Source organism: Myotis daubentonii, chromosome 19 (genome assembly GCF_963259705.1).
Source record: "Myotis daubentonii chromosome 19, mMyoDau2.1, whole genome shotgun sequence".
In the NCBI taxonomy this organism is placed as follows: domain Eukaryota; kingdom Metazoa; phylum Chordata; class Mammalia; order Chiroptera; family Vespertilionidae; genus Myotis; species Myotis daubentonii.
The window spans coordinates 12,529,129-12,546,913 of record NC_081858.1 but is presented as its reverse complement, the minus strand read 5'-3'; the positions used below and the strand labels follow the sequence as shown (position 1 = coordinate 12,546,913).

Here is a 17,785-nt window from a genome sequence, read left to right as displayed (position 1 = left end):
AGAACCGCTGAACGGAACAAGCAGGAGCCAGTCTCCGCCTTTAAACTCAATTGTCAGAGCCCAGCGACTTCCACGAGGAGACAGCGTTAGAGAAGAACCGGGCGGCGCTAGGGCCTGGAGGCGCCGCGGGGGCCCGCCGGCTGGGTTTCCAGGTTCGCGTGCCGACGCCAGCGTGGTCACGTGAACGCGCTGCCACGTGACTCCGCCTGCGGCCCGCGGAAGGGGCAGAGGGGACGCGCTTGGATGAGGAGAGAAAGGGGGGGCGGCGGGGCAAGATGGCGGCGCACCTGTCCTACGGACGAGTGAACCTGAACGTGCTGCGCGAGGCGGTGCGTCGCGAGCTGCGCGAATTCCTGGACAAGTGCGCGGGAAGCAAGGTGAGGGGCGGGAGGTAGCCGCGGCGCCCTGAAGCCCCGTCCGGCCTGGCCTCCTCAGGTCCGACCGCTCGGGCTCCCGTTGGCTGAGGTACCTGGAGCTTCCCCGGAGGCGAGCAGGCGGCGGGCCCCGGGGCAGACAGCCCGGACTCCGCGTGGCATCGCGCTGTTTTGTGGCAGCAGAGGCCGCCGCCGTGTTGTCTCGGCCCCTGTGACCAGCTTACGTCCGGTGTCCTGCAGACACCGCGCGGGTGGGGTGACGATGCCTCGCGTTACCAGGATCATGGGTGTCGGAACGAATCAGACGTGGGCAAGTCCCTGGAGCACCAACGCCGGATCCCCCGCTGCGCGCGCGATGACGAGAAAAGTTGTCACTTGAGGTTTTCCCCGGACCGTCCTGTTAGCACCCAGTTCACGGTGGAAGCAGAAACTGTAGGTCAGGGACTTCCGACTGATACCATTACCTCTCCCCCGAGAACCTACCCGCTCCCCCCTCCCCCTGAGTTCCTGGCGGTAAAACTCTGACCGGAAAAGGAGGACGGAGGGAACCCAGGGTCCCGTCTTAGGAAGAAGAGAAAGCCAAGCAGGCGAGTGGGTGCCAGCAGCCATGAGAGGAGCAAACGGGCTAAATTCCGCATCCCCCGTTCGGGCTCCAGAAAGGATGCTCAGCCGGGAGTCAGGTCATGGATGGGGTCACTGCCAGTGCCCTGCTGTGAGATTGGACCATGTCGCCGTTGGAAACTGGGTGAAGTGTAGGAGGGAGGATGCCTCTGGAGCACTTCTTACAACCGAATGTTCCCTACACTTGTCTCAATAAAAGCGTCAGTTCCAAGGAAAAGAAACGATCCTGGAGTTCAGCAGTAGAAATGCTCCCAGGAGCCCGGAGCAATGACCTGTGGGGCCGTGAAGGCCTCAGGTGGAGTTCTGACTCCCTTATGTTACGCTAGAGGCCCGGTGCACAAATTCGTGCAGGGGGCTTGGCCCTGCTGGCCCTGGCGACCCCCCTCGGCCACTCGTAGTTCTGAAAGGTCAATCCACCATCAGACCTAATTACCATATTAGCTCTTTAGTATATTGGCTGCAAGGTCACTCTGTGGCCTTGAACATGTTACTTAAATTTTCTGAGCCTTTTCAACTCTTCTTCTGCTAAAATAAGATTTGTAATACCTACATCAGAGGTTTTAATTTTTATCTAATTGGATTATGAGACATATATATATATATATATATATATATATATATATATATATATATATATAAATAATACTAGGTTGAACTGTTGCCACTGGCAGTTTTCATATGGTTTAATCCAGTAATAGCACGACACAGGTACACAGCACATTGCAGCTCCTTTCTGTTGAGGACAGTGATGAAGTCTTAACTTTCCCGTGACCACTAGTACCATCCCTTGCCTTGCTGTTTTTCTTTAGACCTGCAGGTTATGAATGTGATCAGAGTCTGTTGAAATTTTGGCTCAGTGGATAGAGCATTGGCCTGTGGACTGAAGGGTCCCAGGTTCGATTCTGGTCAAGGGTATATTATGCCTGGGTTGTGGGCTCCATCCCTAGTAGGGGGCGTGCAGGAGGCAACACCTCAATAATTCTCATCATTGATGCTTCTGTCTCTCTCCCTCTCCTATCCTCTCTGAAATCAATAAAAATACTTGATTTTTTTTTTTAATTCAGAGTTTGAAGCAGAGAATCCTACTATGTATAACTGCTATTTTCTGTTGATATTGTTGACATTCCTGATAGTAACCGTAATAAGAATGTTTCTTCCTCTTTTAGGCAATAGTTTGGGATGAGTACCTCACAGGACCATTTGGCCTGATTGCACAGTATTCACTACTGAAGGTAAGTGAGCTATTCTGGCTTTGTTGAGGGATTAATAATTATGCATTTTTGAAATAAGAATGGAATTTCACATTTTCTCCTGAACAATTAGCTTATAAAGCTGTTTGGTCTTTGTAAACACAGATACTAATTCTTGGCTAACATTTTGTATACAGTGATCCTTTGGCCGGAGATGCTAAACTGATTCTAATTCTAGGGAAATTACTAACATTGTATTATATGACTATTACCTGGTGTCTCTGATAGGTACTCATGTGAGAGTCATTTGAATTCAGATACAATAACAGTGATTTCATCCTGACACTTGGTGCTTTATACATCTGGCTTTGGGGAATCTAAATTTGGGTAATTAAGTACTAAGAGCATTTGGCTATGAGGGTAGGATGTCTGAGTCTGGATATGACAGGTAAAGACAGGTTTTTTGTTAAACTTTTGTGTATGTTTTCCTAGGAACATGAAGTGGAAAAAATGTTCACCCTTAAAGGAAGTCGTTTGCCTGCAGCCGATGTCAAGAATATTATTTTTTTTGTCAGACCCAGGCTAGAATTGATGGATATAATTGCTGAAAATGTGCTCAGGTATTTCTCAGACCTTGTGTTTGGTCCTCCAGGTGGTCTTAATGTACTGAGCTCCTCATTGCAACCCCACTCTCTTGCCTGTGCATTGGAAGGTGGTCTTTTGAAAACGGGGGCAGGCATGAAAGGATGGGGGGGGGGGGGATGGGACACTTGTGAAGTTGTTCAAACAGTTTTGGGGGCAGGGTGTCATCACATAACCCCATTCTTTTATAGGACAGCTAAATATTTGGACCTGCATTAGTATAAGGGACCCTAATTAAAAAGAACAAAAGAAAAACCTCTAATGGTTGTTTTTCAGTATACTAAATATAATGTTCCTGAATCTCATAAGCAGAATAAGTAAGAGCTGATTAAAATTTAATACAACATCGCTTTATAGAGGAAGTTGTCCCAGCCCGGTCTGCACTCTGGTACAATTGATTGGTGTGGCCCCTAAAACCTTAAAAGCAAATGGGCTATTTTGGGAAGTTCACTGTGAAGGAGAGTGCAGAGGGCAGTCAAGAATGATCTTTCATTTTCATGTAAGACCTGTATCTGCATTGGTTTGGTTTAAAGAGCCATTTGTTTTCAGGAAGACACACATATCCTGTTTCAATAAACCTAAAAGCTTTAGTGCCCCATAAATAGTTTGAGAGGATGCTAGAAAATGCATTACAAAGTTGTGTGGCAATGAATCAATGTTGCTTTCCTTTCAGGGGGAAAAAAAAAAGAGAGAGCAACGGTAACAATTTGGGTCTGAAAGTCAATATTGGTATATTTAGCCAACATTTATTTAGTGCCTGCTGTGTACCAGACATAGGACCAGGCTCTGGGAATAATATAAATAAAATAGTTTGTGACTTTAAAGAGCTCATAAACTAACAAACGTTACCTCTTTTGCAGTGAAGACAGACGTGGCCCAGCGAGAGATTTCCACATTTTGTTTGTGCCACGACGCAGCCTATTGTGTGAACAGCGGCTGAAGGATCTGGGTGTTTTGGGCTCCTTTATTCACAGGGAGGAGTATAGCTTGGATCTCATTCCCTTCGACGGGGATCTCTTATCCATGGAGTCAGAGGGAGCCTTCAAAGTATGTTTGGTATTTTCTTTCTTAGTGTCAGACTTACACTTTTGCCAAATTTACGAGGATGACAGTGTCCAGGCTATTGTTTAACTTGCATTTCCTTGGTTACTGGAAGCTGAGCTTTTCCATAGGTATATTAATGTTTAAGATTTTTCTTTTTAGCAAATTGCTTGTTCATTATTCTTTGCCCATTTTTTCTTTTTGAAGAATTCTTTATATATTTTGGGTACTTATCATTGTGGATTATAAAAGCTGCTAGTGTCTTCTCCCAGTCTGAGGCTTGGCTTTTAACTTTAATTATAATACCTTTATACCGGGTAGACATTTCCAGTGAAAAAGTAGTTACATTTAAAAAAAAATGTTTTTATTGATTTTAAAGAGAGAGGAAGAGAAAGAGAAAAAAACATCGATGTGAGAGAGAGACATCGATTGGTTGCCTCCTGTACTCACCCTGACCTGGGATCGAACCCACAACCTGGGTATATGCTCTGACCGCAAATTGAACTGGCAACCTTACGAGTGCATCTGATGACACTCATCCAACTGAGCCACACTGGCCAGAGCTGGACTCTTTTTTTTTTTTTCTCTCCAAATTTCAAACATAGAGAAAAGTTGAAAGAATTATAGAGGGAGCGCCCACATACCCATCACCTAGATCAGCAGTTCTCAACCTGTGGGTCGCGACCCCTTTGGCGGTTGAATGACCCTTTCACAGGGGTTGCCTAAGACCATCCTGCATATCAGATATTTACATTATGATTCATAACAGTAGCAACATTACCGTTATGAAGTAGCAACGAAAATAATTTTATGGTTGGGTCACAACATGAGGAACTGTATTTAAAGGGCCAGAAGGTTGAGAACCATTGACCTAGATTCTGGAATTAACATTTTGCCGTATTTCCTTTGTCACGTATCTATAACGGTATGCTCATAATTAATTCACACGTGTAATTAATGTGAATTGGCAGCAGCTAGGAAACGTGTCTTGGCATGACAAAACCTGCCCAGAGGCGCGAGCTCCTGTTTATTTAATCAGGGATTTGCAAAGAAGGGCAGAATTATTTGCTGCTGAGAACTTTGAGCCCTGGGCTTTGTGTGTTCACTTAAGGATTCAGTTAAGAAAACAAGCATTTTGCCTAGATGGTAAAGCTAAGAGTTCTACCTAATGTTAAATTCAATCCTGATTTCTGATGAAGTTGCGTCTTACTTATTTATGTGATTTTTTAAAACATGTTTTTATTGATTTTTAGAGAGAGGGGAAGGGAGAGGGATAGAGAGATAGAAACACCAATGAGAGAGAGAAACATTATCCATCAGCTGCCTCCTGCACGCCCCCTATTGGGGATCGAGCCCGCAAGCTGGGCATATTCCTTGACCGGGAATCAAACTGGTGACTTCTTGGTTCATGAGGCAGTGCTCAACTGCTGAGCCACCCTGGCGGGCTATTTATGTGACTGTTAAACTGCAAGCATAATTTAGCGCTCTACACTTTCCATGCTTGCAGGCTGATGATCATCTCCATCATTCAACTGTACAAAATGTGGGGATTCCAGTTCTAGTTTAATGCTCATAATGTTTACGGCCGTCATTTGTTGCCGGTACATGTGAAAAGCTGCCTCATGTTTGTAAAACTGCAAAGTATTCTGTTGTGTGGTCATCTGGGACTTTAGGGGTCAAAGAACGCTCACATTTGTGAGTACTAGCATGTGGCCCTCCCAGAATGTCCTACCCCAGTTTATATTCACCCTGGCGAATGGGAGAACCCGTGTAAGCCTTTATTAATCAGTAATTTACTCGCGAGCTGACAAACTGAGAGCTGGCATGCCTGGTGAACCCTTTTCTTGCAGAAGGTTCCACCCCCCAGAGAATTGCTTCCACAGCTGTACCCTGAGAGCTGAGCTGTTGGCCCTGTGGCCTAGAGCAGTGGTCAGCAAACTGTGGCTCGCGAGCCACATGTGGCTCTTTGGCTCCTTGAGTGTGGCTCTTCCACAAAATACTGACTTCTGCTCATGGGCCACGAAGTTTCAATCTCACTGTACGTGTGCACCCGTACGTGGTATTTTGTGGAAGAGCCACACTCAAGGGGTCAAAGAGCCGCATGTGGCTCATGAGCTGCAGTTTGCTCACCACTGGCCTAGAGTGCTGAACAACAGCTTTGTAAAAGGGACTTGGGTCCCATCTCCTGTTTCCCCGGCAAAGTGGAGTCCCAGTACCCGACAGGGGTGGGCACCCAGGTGATCGTGGCCTGACAGTGACCTTCCATTTCTCCCCGCAGGAGTGCTACCTGGAGAGCGACCAGACCAGCCTCTACCATGCGGCCAAGGGGCTGATGACCCTGCAGGCTCTGTACGGGACCATCCCCCAGATCTTCGGGAAAGGAGAGTGCGCCCGGGTGAGAAACGGCCGTGTTTCTGGTGGTGAAGGAAGCCCCTCGAACCCAAGAAGGGGGAAGGAGTGGGAAGCCATTTATAAACAAGTCCCGCTAATCCTTTGATTTGGGAACTCGCCTACTTGCTAAAACTTACTCATAACCCCCAGAGTGACATTCAATGTTTTGTAGACTTGCCCAAAACAGCGAACTATTTGAGTTGCCCAGTGGGCATGTTGGCAGCTGAGGTCGAACAAAGTGCTGCTCTGCCCTCTCGTTTCCGCTCCTACTGCACACAGTGTCCCTGCTGCCACTACCCGGGCCACTCTGCTTAACGCCACATCTTTTGCATCTTTGTGCTTCTTATTGGTGATTTGCTGTTAAAACGGTCCGTATGCGTAGTGGAAGGTTGTCTAGTGTCCGAGCACAGAAAGGTTGTGGTAAGCCTCCTGAGAAAACGTTGGGCTAGCTTCATTCAGGTGTGAGTGAGGGTGCCTTTGGGCTGTGAGCTCACTGTCAGTGAATCAACAATATATCTTTTTTTAAAATACGTTTTTATTGATTTCAGAGAGGAAGGGAGAGGGAGAAAGAGATAGAAACGTCAATGATGAAAGAGAATCATTGATCGGCTGCCTCCTGCAAGCCCCACACTGGGGATCAAGCCCGCAACTGGGCATATGCCCTGACTGGGAATCGAACCATGACCTCCTGGTTCATAGGTCGATGCTCAACCACTGAGCCATGCAGGTCAGGCTCAACAATAGATTTTAAAGTGTCTTTAAACAGCAGCACATTAAACAAGGTTACATGTTGACCAGTTGACGGAAATGTGACCAGAGCCCACAGGAACCTCCCCCCCTGTTTCCGCCAGGAGCCGTGGCTCAGTACTCGCCAACTCCTGTTCACATGACTTTATAGAACACAGTTACCAGGAATAACACAGATAGACTGTCCCTGATTTTGTGTCCCATTGAGAAATAGCGGTTGCCCTTGGCCACAGTGTGAGTGTTGGGACGGGTGGTCAGCAGCAAATGCTTTCTGTAGCTGCTAATTTCTTATCTATCGCACCATTCCACAGTTTTTCTCTTTTTTTACTTTTCTGATTGTCTTTCTGTTTTTAACCAATTTTAAAATCGGCTCATTCTCAGGAGGGTCCCACCTGATCCAATATTTTATTTCCAGCAAGTGGCCAATATGATGATCAGGATGAAGAGAGAGTTCACAGGAAGCCAGAATTCCGTATTTCCTGTTTTTGATAATCTCTTACTGCTCGATCGAAATGTGGACTTGTTAACACCCCTTGCCACTCAGCTTACATATGAAGGACTCATTGATGAAATTTATGGTATTCAGAACAGTAAGTAAAGTGCCATCTATTTTTACTAATAGGTCATTTGGCAAAAATAACGGTCATTTTGTTGAAGGTGCTTTCTTTGCATATAACTCAGAGAATATTTGAAAATATGAAAATACTGCTTTTGACTTTTAGACACTAGAGGTAAACAGTGTCCAAGTGAACGGACTGGCCAATGTATAATGTGAGGACTGTGCTTGTGCCCTGTGAGCAGAGGCCTGGGGTTAAATCAGGCAGCACTGCAGCCGTTCGGGAAGCTGGGAGAGGTGGCCTGGGGTGGGTTTGGAAAGGGAGAGAGTGTCGAGGGTGGTGCTGGTGAGGCGCAGGCAGCATCATCAAAGCAGGGAATGACAGGCGACCAGCTTGCTAAAGCAGAGAATGTAGCTGGGAACGTCACTCTAGGGCAGTAGTTCTCAACCTTCCTAATGCCGAGACCCTTTAATACAGTTCCTCATGTTGTGGTGACCCCCAACCATAAAATTATTTTCGTTGCTATTTCATAACTAATTTTGCTACTATTATGAATCGTAATGTAAATATCTGATATGCAGGATGTATTTTCATTGTTACAAATTGAACATAATTAAAGCATAGTGATGAATCACAAAAACAATACGTAATTATATATGTGTTTTCCGATGGTCTTAGGCAACCCCTGTGAAAGGGTTGTTCAACCCCCAAAGGGGTCGCGACCCACAGGTTGAAAACCACTGCTCTAGGGGAAAGGCTGATACGGGCGGTTGAAGACACTGGAGGGAAGACGGAAGGCCTGCAAGAGTTTAGGCTTGACAGAATCTTAGGTCAAAGGTCACCAGCGTGCTTGTTTTCGGCCCACATGATGCTTGTTTCTGTCAGCATTTAAAATTGGAGGAAGTCTTGATAACAATCCTGACTGATTTACTTATGATCCGAGTCTGCTTTGATCATGGAAAAGTCAAAACCTCAGTGCTGTGCACCATTTTTTGGTCAAGGCGGCTTATGTGTCCTGATGGGAAAATTCTGCTCTGTGCCTGGGCTGTGAGAGGTTCTCCCAGGAGGTGCACACAGGCGCTTGCTCCCGTCCGTGCTGTCCAGGTTACGTGAAGTTACCTCCAGAGAAATTCGCGCCCAAGAAACAGGGCGATGGCGGTAAGGATCTTCCCACGGAAGCCAAGAAGCTTCAGCTGAACTCTGCGGAGGAGCTGTACGCCGAGATCCGAGACAAGAACTTCAACGCCGTGGGCTCCGTGCTTAGCAAGAAAGCCAAGGTGATCTCGGCTGCGTTTGAGGTGAGCTGGTGTGGTTGTCACCTGCTGCTCCTGTCACAGGCCAGACCGCCCTTTTAACTTCTCCCCTAGGAGAAAGGTATTCTGTTAAGTTTTTCCCCCCTTTTTGGGGAGGGGCAGGCAGTGTTTGCAGTTTATAAGCTTTTGCCATAAATACTTGTTTTCCCTCCTTTTTTATTATTTCCTACCCCACGTAAGAAGAAGCCAGCTGTACTATAAATAAAAGATCCTCTGTAATAGAACTTGCAATTTGGGGTGAAAACTCCCCAGGTTGACCAACATGCTGGTGGCAGAGGCCCCTGCAGCCATGGTGGGTGATAATGAGAGTGAAATCCCCAGCGGCGGGAGCTTTGAAATTGGCAGCTTCATTATCAGCTTCCTGTCGGCTCCTGCCTGGTCCCTGCTTCATTCTGGGTTCAGGTTGATTTTGAACCGTGACAATCAGTGCGATGTAGATGGAATACTTAGGCTTTAGGGACATGAATTTGGAGAACTTTTGAAAGCTAATTTTCCACTGAGGATGTATTTCCAGATTTCATCTCTCTTAGGAATTACATCCATTTAATTGATTTTCATGTTTTTGATGTTACTTTTGGTTTAAATGACTCAATTTTACAAAAAAATATTTTGTCATCACTAAGCGAGGTTCACTTTGTTCAAGGACATTATTCAAAATTACTAGTAAGACTCAGTAAGAAGAATGGCTCTTTCCTTCCCGTTATAGAAGGAACTTGCTGTTTATGTCCTCTTAACATAGTGCTTTTAGTGTTTTACTGCAAAATGTCTGTGGTTTACCCAATACTGTCCCCCCACATATACTCAGATGCCCACAAAATACTGTTCCCAGCATGAACCGGCACCTGGGAAGAGAAAACCACAGACATTTGCTTGGTACAGAAGCACCAGCACCGTGAACAGGCACGGTGAACGGACCTTTTCTGGTTTTCCATGTGATGTTGGAGCTGGGTTTGGCCCGATTCAATTGTATCCCATTCTTTTTGCCATATTAAACTCAACTAAACAAAACAAAGAACAGAGCTCCTGACAGTGAGTATCTTCCTTTCTCGGTGGTTCTGCCCATTTCAGGAGAGGCACAACGCCAAGACGGTGGGGGAGATTAAGCAGTTCGTCTCCCAGCTGCCCCACATGCAGGCCGCCAGAGGCTCGCTGGCGAACCACACCTCAATCGCAGAGCTGATCAAAGATGTCACTAGTGAGTATCCAGGGATGAGGTTCGCCTGGGCTGCCTCACAGACCTACCCAGTGTCTGCCAGGTGGCCATGGGCACCAGCATGATTCTCAGGGTTAATTAAGCGAACACATGTTCACAGTTAAAAGTGCGCCATTCGTGGTGAGCACGTTTCTTTTGATTATTAAAATAATGTAATCATCGCCGAAACCGGTTTGGCTCAGTGGATAGAGCGTCGGCCTGCGGACTGAAAGGTCCCAGGTTCGATTCCGGTCAAGGGCATGTACCTGGGTTGCGGGCACATCCCCAGTAGGAGATGTGCCGGAGGCAGCTGATCGATGTTTCTCTCTCATCGATGTTTCTAACTCTCTATCTCTCTCCCTTCCTCTCTGTAAAAAATCAATAAAATATATTAAAAAAAAATAAAATAATGTAATCATCTGGTAAACTTTTTGGGATGCCAATAAGAGGGAGCAAAAGTTTTCCATAAGTTTGCCACCATAATATGAGGCAGTTAATTTTTTACTCTAGTTTTTTTTCTTCTTCTATTATTAAGGATTATTTAATTAGAGCAATGGGATGTTTCTGTTTCTGTTTTTGTTTTTCCCTTGAAAACTTTCCACAGAATTGGTCTACAGCATACAGTGAGTGTTTTGAAAGAGCTCAGAGGGTGTATATTAAACTAAAGACAAGCTTATTCTTTAAAACTCAGGCTGTAAAAGCTGCCTAGGAGATTGGTCAGTGCCCTGTACTATGAAGTACACTTTGAATCTTAGATACAGCACAATGTTGGATAGAAATTGGGTGAAACTAGGTTGAATCTGATGATGCAATGCTTTGGGGAAATTAGCTTTCACTGATACTGAGGCAATATTTTTGAGTTTTGAGGATAGCAAATGGGTTTGGGGTCCACTCCATCTAGATGGAGCTTAGGGATGCAGGGTCGTAGGGTTTCCATGCTTTCAGAAGATTTTTACCAGGAGCCTGTTTCAGCCTATGGCCTGCTTGCTTTTTGGCATATCTTGTTTCTTAATCATGCTCTGTTCATAAACGCACATCACTCAAATAAGAGGACATTTATTTGATTTCTAAGTTGCAAATCTCTTAATTACATTTTAGCTTCTGAAGACTTCTTTGATAAGTTGACAGTGGAGCAGGAGTTTATGTCTGGAATAGACACCGATAAGGTTCGTGAACTATTAAACTAACAAATAATGATACTGTATCAAACATAAGGCCATAGCTAGAAAAGCAATGGCTTTGACTCCATTGTATTTTTAAGAGCAAATGCAAAATGTGAAGCCCTAACCAGTTTGGGTCAGTGGATAGACCATCGGCCTGCAGACTGAAAGGTCCCAGGTTCGATTCCGATCAAGGGCATGTACCTTGGTTGCAGGCATATCCCAGTAGGGGGTGTGCAGGAGGCAGCTGATTGATGTTTCTCTCTCATTGATGTTTCTAGCTCTCTATCCCTCTCCCCTCCTCTCTGTAAAAAATCAATAAAATATACTAAAAAAAAAAAGTGAAAATACAGATTTTATCAGTAACAGGTATTTCACGTCACTCTTTGGAGAGCACTTCCTGCGATGCACGGAGAGGTGAGACCCAGCCCCAAAATCAGAGCTTTAAGGGCTATCATAGGCAAATTGAGATACTTGCTTGCAGAGAGAATTGGTCATATATTTCTTTACGTAGTCACCTCTTTAGTAACTTTAAAATGATTCATTTTATGAAAACTTCCATCTTCTAAAAACATTCCTGTTACTGATAAATTGCCACTTTACTGGGATAGACTAGGTCACACATGCCTCTCAGGACATTGTCCATAGAGACAGATGAGCCCAGATGGGCATCTAGATTGTTGAATGTGTCCTCACTGGCCTTATGCTCCTGGTGACTGGGGTGTGTATGCCAGGGGCTGGAGGGGGCTTAGGGAATGGGGGATTGGGGAGGGGGTCATTCTCCCACATATCTCTTTTATTTGATTTTTTAAAAATAATTGTATATATTAAGTTCTTGAGGTCCCCAAACCAGGTGATGGTATAGGTCTGACTGTGCTTTGTTTCCAGGTCAATGGTTACATTGAGGACTGTATTGCCCAGAAGCATTCACTGATCAAGGTGTTAAGACTTGTTTGCCTCCAGTCGGTGTGCAATAGTGGACTCAAACAAAAGGTTCTGGATTATTACAAAAGAGAAATTCTCCAGGTCAGTGTGTGTGTTTGTGTGTGAGCATACACACATGTATAAATATATATATATTTAATATATTCTTATTGGTTTCAGAGAGGAAGGGAGAGGGGGTAAGAGAGATAGAAACATCAGTGATGAGAGAATCATTGATCGGTTGCCTCCTGCACTCTCCACACTGGGGATTGAGCTCGCAACCCGGCATGTGTCCTGACTGGGAATCAAACCGTGACCTCCTGGTTCATAGGTTGACACTCAAACACTGAGCCATGCAAGCCGGACTAGGTCAGTATATTTTTAAATTACTAATTTGCCAAGGGGGAAAACAATTAAAAAAAAAAAAAAAGACTTCCAAAATCTGCTCATTTAAGTTGGGCCCATAAATTTTGACTCTGAATACATGAAATCCCTCTCGGAAACAATGAGCTGGGTTAATTGTGACGGACAGGCAGTTTTAGGACAGGTCCTTTCCCCGTGCCCACGTGGGGTCAGTCATCACCTGGACCTCAGTGGTGTGCCCTGGAGAACAGAGCTAGTCGATTTACCAGAGGTGCTCTTTTATGAAAGTGGCAGAAGCCTTTTCCTGATCTGACATCCAGGCCGAACGACTTGTCTTGCAGACGTACGGCTATGAGCACATTTTGACCTTACACAACCTGGAGAAGGCTGGCCTCCTGAAACCGCAGATGGGGGGCAGGAACAATTACCCGACAATCCGGAAAACCCTACGCCTCTGGATGGATGACGTCAATGAACAAGTAAGGCACCCTTCTCACGCCAGCTCAGCCAGTAACTGGTTAACAGTCTCTGGGGACAACAGTGTTCTAATGTGAAAAAGTAATGCATTTGTGAGTTATGTCTGTCAGAATCCCAGCAGGAAACGGGGCGCTCTTCCACTGGGTAGTTTGAGGAGAGTGTCATAAAGGGAGGTTGGAGCGGAGGCGGTGAGAGGCAGTGCAGTGGGCAGCCCTTACCAGGCAAGTCCTGAGGGCAAGGAGAGCGAGCTGTTCCAGAAACCTGTGCCAGTCAGAAGAGGTAAATGGAGAGGCCGTCTGACAAGACGAGGGGTGACAGGCCTCTACTCGAGGGACACAGCCAGCCTCCAGCTGAGTCACAAAGAGGAAGCCAGGGTGGAAAAACCCTGACCTCACTGCTGCCCACTCTCCGTGCTGATTTGGTGCCTCCCATTGGCCCAACCCAAACAGAGGACTTGGAGTGCGTTGGTGCAGAGCCCGCAGTCTACCTCCTGGGCTCAGAGCCAAGAAGGGCAGAGAGGATCTGGGAGGAACCCAGCGTGTGTGGTGAAAAGTCAGCTTGTGCAAAAGTAAGGCAGACAGTAAAGTTAGGTTCCTTCCACATCTAACCCCAGTTTCCCCTCAAAGGCAGCTGTAACCCTAACCCACTTTTTAACCCTCCCAGAAAGGTTCTGTGACTATACAAACACTTTCACGTAGATGATGCACACCAGTGACCGCCAGAGCAGGTGCACTTTGTTTTGCATGTATGGTTGATTCCACTCTTCCTAAACTTCTTTCTCTTATATTCTCTCTTGGTGTTTCATTAGGCTGCCTCTTGCAACAAAAACTAGTAATTAGACTGTCTCCTCTATCTGCAGCAAAATTGGATTATTTTTCCCCATTTGCAATATAGAGACTTAATTTCTGTGTTGTACAATGTAAATGATACTTTAGTTTGGCTCTCTTCACCGTTCTGACCTGCTGCTCCCACCCCACTCATCGTGTCCACTGTCTCTTGAAGGTCATCCTGTGATCTGCCTCTTTATTTATTTTTCTGTTTTTGCTTACATTTTAATTAGAATCAATGTGTCAGGGCTTACATTTAAATAAAGGTTTATTTCTATTAACAACAATTATAATAGTTATAATAACTTGCAATAATTAGAAATAAGCATTTCTTGATGTCTCTGAGAGGCAAAAAAGTACCCTGATAAAATAATATCTGTAAATTCATAACAAAACTAAATCAAAATCCACCCCTGACCACATCCTAACATATTTCACTAGAATTAAATACAGTATGTCTTTTATCACGTGAAACAGACATTAAAAATACAGTAACCATTTGTGAAGAGAAGTGGCAAACAGCGTTTCTCAGGAGAGCCTAAGACTAAGGCTATTCATCATTGCGGAATGATTTATAAGCTAATCTGCATCAAGGTAAAATAATAACTAGATTTCTCTGAGGTCCTGCGATGGTACAATTTTGTATTCAGTGAGTCACATAATGAGAAGAGGGAATCAGTAAATAAGAAAAGAAACTCTTTATGGGATGTAGTTTCATGGTTTGAGTCTAGAGGAGAAACCCTGGGAAAACAAACAAACGAGATACAAGCCAACTTTCCAGCTCATGTATTGACACAAAATCCTTCACTAAGCAAAGGAACACAAGGGCAGCATGGGGATGGGAAGTTGGTTGTTACATTTCTAGAGGTTGCAGCCACAGCTTTCGGGACAAGAACCATTTCTGATGGCAGAGGTAAGAACAGAGATAAACCCACACTTAAAACCTGTAGTTACTATTGAAGCAGAGAGTCATGGTCAAAGTGAACTCCCCTTCTAATAGAAAGGTAGAACAACCCCCAAAGCCCAACATGGCATTCTTAAATAAGGCCCTGTGTTTTAAAGATACTCCTTTGCTTAACATGGAGAAAGAAAAAAACATAATTTTATAACTTAGCCAGAAAAAGTCATACAAGATACACGCTTTATGTCCACGGGTTTCTGAAATCATATGTTTTTTAAAAATCAAACTTACCCGCACAATATACTAGTATTTACTATTAAACCAACCCAATTGCCACCATAATTGCTCTCAAAAGATATGTGTCTTTTAATATATATTTTTTTATTTCAGAGAAGAAGGGAAAGGGAGATAGAAATATCAATGATGAGAAAGAATCATTGATTGGCTGCCTCCTGCACACCCCCTACTGGGGATCCAGCCCGCAACCCTGCAACCCGGGCATGTGCCCTGACCAGGAATCGAACCGTGACCTCCTGGTTCATAGGTTGACGCTCAACCCCTGAGCCACAACAGCCAGCCTGCCTTGTTTTTTTAAAGTTCTTTGTAATTGTTATGAGGTGGTTCTACATATATGCCATCTTTATAATTTAACAGGTTTCTATTGCTAGTAATTCAGGTGTTCCCAGTCTTTTCCTGGTACAGATGGTGTTGCAGTTACTATTGGTGCTTTGGTCTGGTCTCCCCTGGTGTGCCAGCCCCTCTGCAGGATAAATGCCTAAAAGTAGAATTTCTGGGTTCAAAGATTATGCACATTGTTACCCAGCTAGAGTGCCAAGTTACCCTCCAAAAAGTTTCTTGCCAAATGAAGTAACAATTTTCATCTCCAGTCCCTAGAGATGCTCTGCATGGCTTTTCAAAATGTGAGTCAAAAGTGAGCTTCTGGCTGCTAAGATGTGGGAGGTTATTTGTGGCTTTGCCTTCAAAGACAAATCAAATAACTTTAGGTTAGGTGGCTCTGAGTCTCTATACCCACAGGCTTTTTCCCCTTTAATTATGCCACAGAATCCCACCGACATATCCTACGTGTACAGTGGCTACGCCCCTCTCAGTGTGCGCCTGGCCCAGCTGCTTTCCCGGCCTGGCTGGCGGAGTATTGAGGAAGTTCTGCGCATCCTCCCAGGGCCCCACTTTGAAGAGCGGCAGCCATTGCCCACGGGACTGCAAAAGAAACGTGAGTCTGTAGCCGGGATCTACAGATCGTTCTGTGCTGTTAGTGTGGTTTTCATGTATTATGCAGTTGCTTTGTAGAATACATTTGTAAAGTCCTTGGGAGTCAGAGTCCAATCTGCCTCTTTTGTTAGTTGCTAATGTATATTGTAAGCAGGGGACCCATTATTCCCTCGGGGTAGCAGCTTTCGGCTGTGGAGTTGAGGATCTCAGTAGTTAGAAAAAACATTTGAGAGCAAAATTGTGTGTCTGAGTTTCAAGTGAACTGTCAGACCAAGACACATTTGACTTTCTTTTTCTTATGAATGATGCAGTTTTGTTTTTTAAATATGTTTTTATTGTTTTTTAGAGAGGGAGGAAGGGAGAGGGATAGATAGAAACATCAATGAGAGAGAAACATCAACATTGATTGGCTGCCTCCTGCACGCCCCCTACTTCGGATCGAGCCCACAACCAGAGCATGTGCCCTGACCGGGAATGGAACCGGTAGCCTCTTGGCACATGGTCTGATGCTCAACCACTGAACCACACCAGCTGGGCAATATGCAGTTTTTAAGAGGTGGGAAGAGAAGCTCCAGTAATATATAACTCTTAATTCTGAAACGTTTCAATTTTAGGTCAACCGGGGGAAAACCGAATCACCCTGATATTTTTCCTCGGCGGTGTGACCTTTGCCGAAGTCGCTGCCCTGCGCTTTCTCTCCCAGTTGGAAGATGGAGGCACAGAATATGTCATTGCCACCACTAAACTAATGAACGGGGCCACGTGGATAGAGTCTCTGATGGAAAAGCCTGTGTAGGGCGCTCAGAGCGGATTGGACAAGCAAACTGCAGCATAAACTGCCCTTTTGAGGAAGTTGCTGGAGGGAAGGACAGCCCTACAGAGGAATAACAACCCAGGAACACAAAACTGACTTTGGGGTCAGCCTCTTGAATTTTGCTGTTTTCTCCCTTCTGCTTCTCTTTTGTGTTCCTGACTTCTTGAAGAAAGAAGACAACCTAAAGACATACCAGTGTTTTGTGGTCTCAGCTCCGTGTCTTCATTAGAGACGTGGAAGTATATTAAGAAGGTGGGTATGGATAATCCACGCAGCCGCACAGATGGGACCAAGCAGGTAAAAATAACAATAAAAGTGGAAAGTGTTCTTACGTGCTTAGAGTGTTGGTCTGTGTACCAAAGGATCGAGGGTTTGAATCCTGGTCAAGGGCACATACCTGGGTTGCAGGTTCAATCCCCAGCCTTGGTTGGGGCTCATGTGATAAACAACCAATGTGTCTCTCTCCTTCTCTTTTCCTCTCTCTCTTCCTCTCTCCTTCCCTTCCTCCCTCCCACTCTAAAAATCAATGGAAAAACTATCGTCGGGTGAGGATTAACAACGAAAAATTAAAAGATTTGCTTGTCCTGGGTTTAATTTAATTGGCATTCAGTACGTGGAAAAGGTCTTAATGAAATGGATTCCTGTGTTAGAAATCCTTTCTCAGATCCTTGTTATCCCACGGAGATTAGTTTATACCTCCGAGCCCCAGCAGTGGTCAGCTTGGGCTGCCTTAGAGAGTGAAATGCACCTTTGTCCCTCAGTGTTTTTGCCTCTGGGGATTCAAGTCCAGTTGAGTCTCCTTGGCTGGGGTCTTTGTCCTATGAACAGATACTCGGTTGTGTCTCATGTGTCTGCATTCACTTGTGGCTCTCGACTTGCCTGCTCAGGGCATAGTTAGGTCAGCTCCTACAAATGCATTCCGCAGAAGACTTAAAAACATCAATTGCTTCATTTGTATGCAAATAGAAAGTGGTGGATATATATTTTATACGCTTTTGTGTCAGTTCATTTAATACTTAAA

General features: G+C 45.0%; 1 protein-coding gene across 3 annotated transcripts; it reads left to right on the top strand.

The window, feature by feature from the left end:
* The first annotated feature begins 203 nt into the window (after positions 1-203).
* On the top strand, positions 204-17,091 carry VPS33A (VPS33A core subunit of CORVET and HOPS complexes). Of its 3 annotated transcripts, none has more exons than XM_059676314.1 (14): positions 204-377; positions 2,162-2,227; positions 2,678-2,805; positions 3,688-3,874; positions 6,147-6,263; positions 7,422-7,596; positions 8,668-8,861; positions 9,945-10,071; positions 11,167-11,234; positions 12,117-12,254; positions 12,857-12,994; positions 15,608-15,640; positions 15,783-15,951; positions 16,565-17,091. In XM_059676314.1, exons 1-14 carry the CDS (start codon positions 276-278, stop codon positions 16,744-16,746), a joined length of 1,824 nt encoding a protein of 607 aa, XP_059532297.1. In that variant the 5' UTR covers positions 204-275; the 3' UTR covers positions 16,747-17,091. The 3 variants fall into 3 exon arrangements, with proteins under 3 accessions (XP_059532297.1, XP_059532298.1, XP_059532299.1); XM_059676316.1 differs by lacking the exon at positions 204-377 and adding an exon at positions 688-806; XM_059676315.1 differs by lacking the exon at positions 15,608-15,640 and having other exon boundaries at positions 206-377.
* Positions 17,092-17,785: the final 694 nt, after the last annotated feature.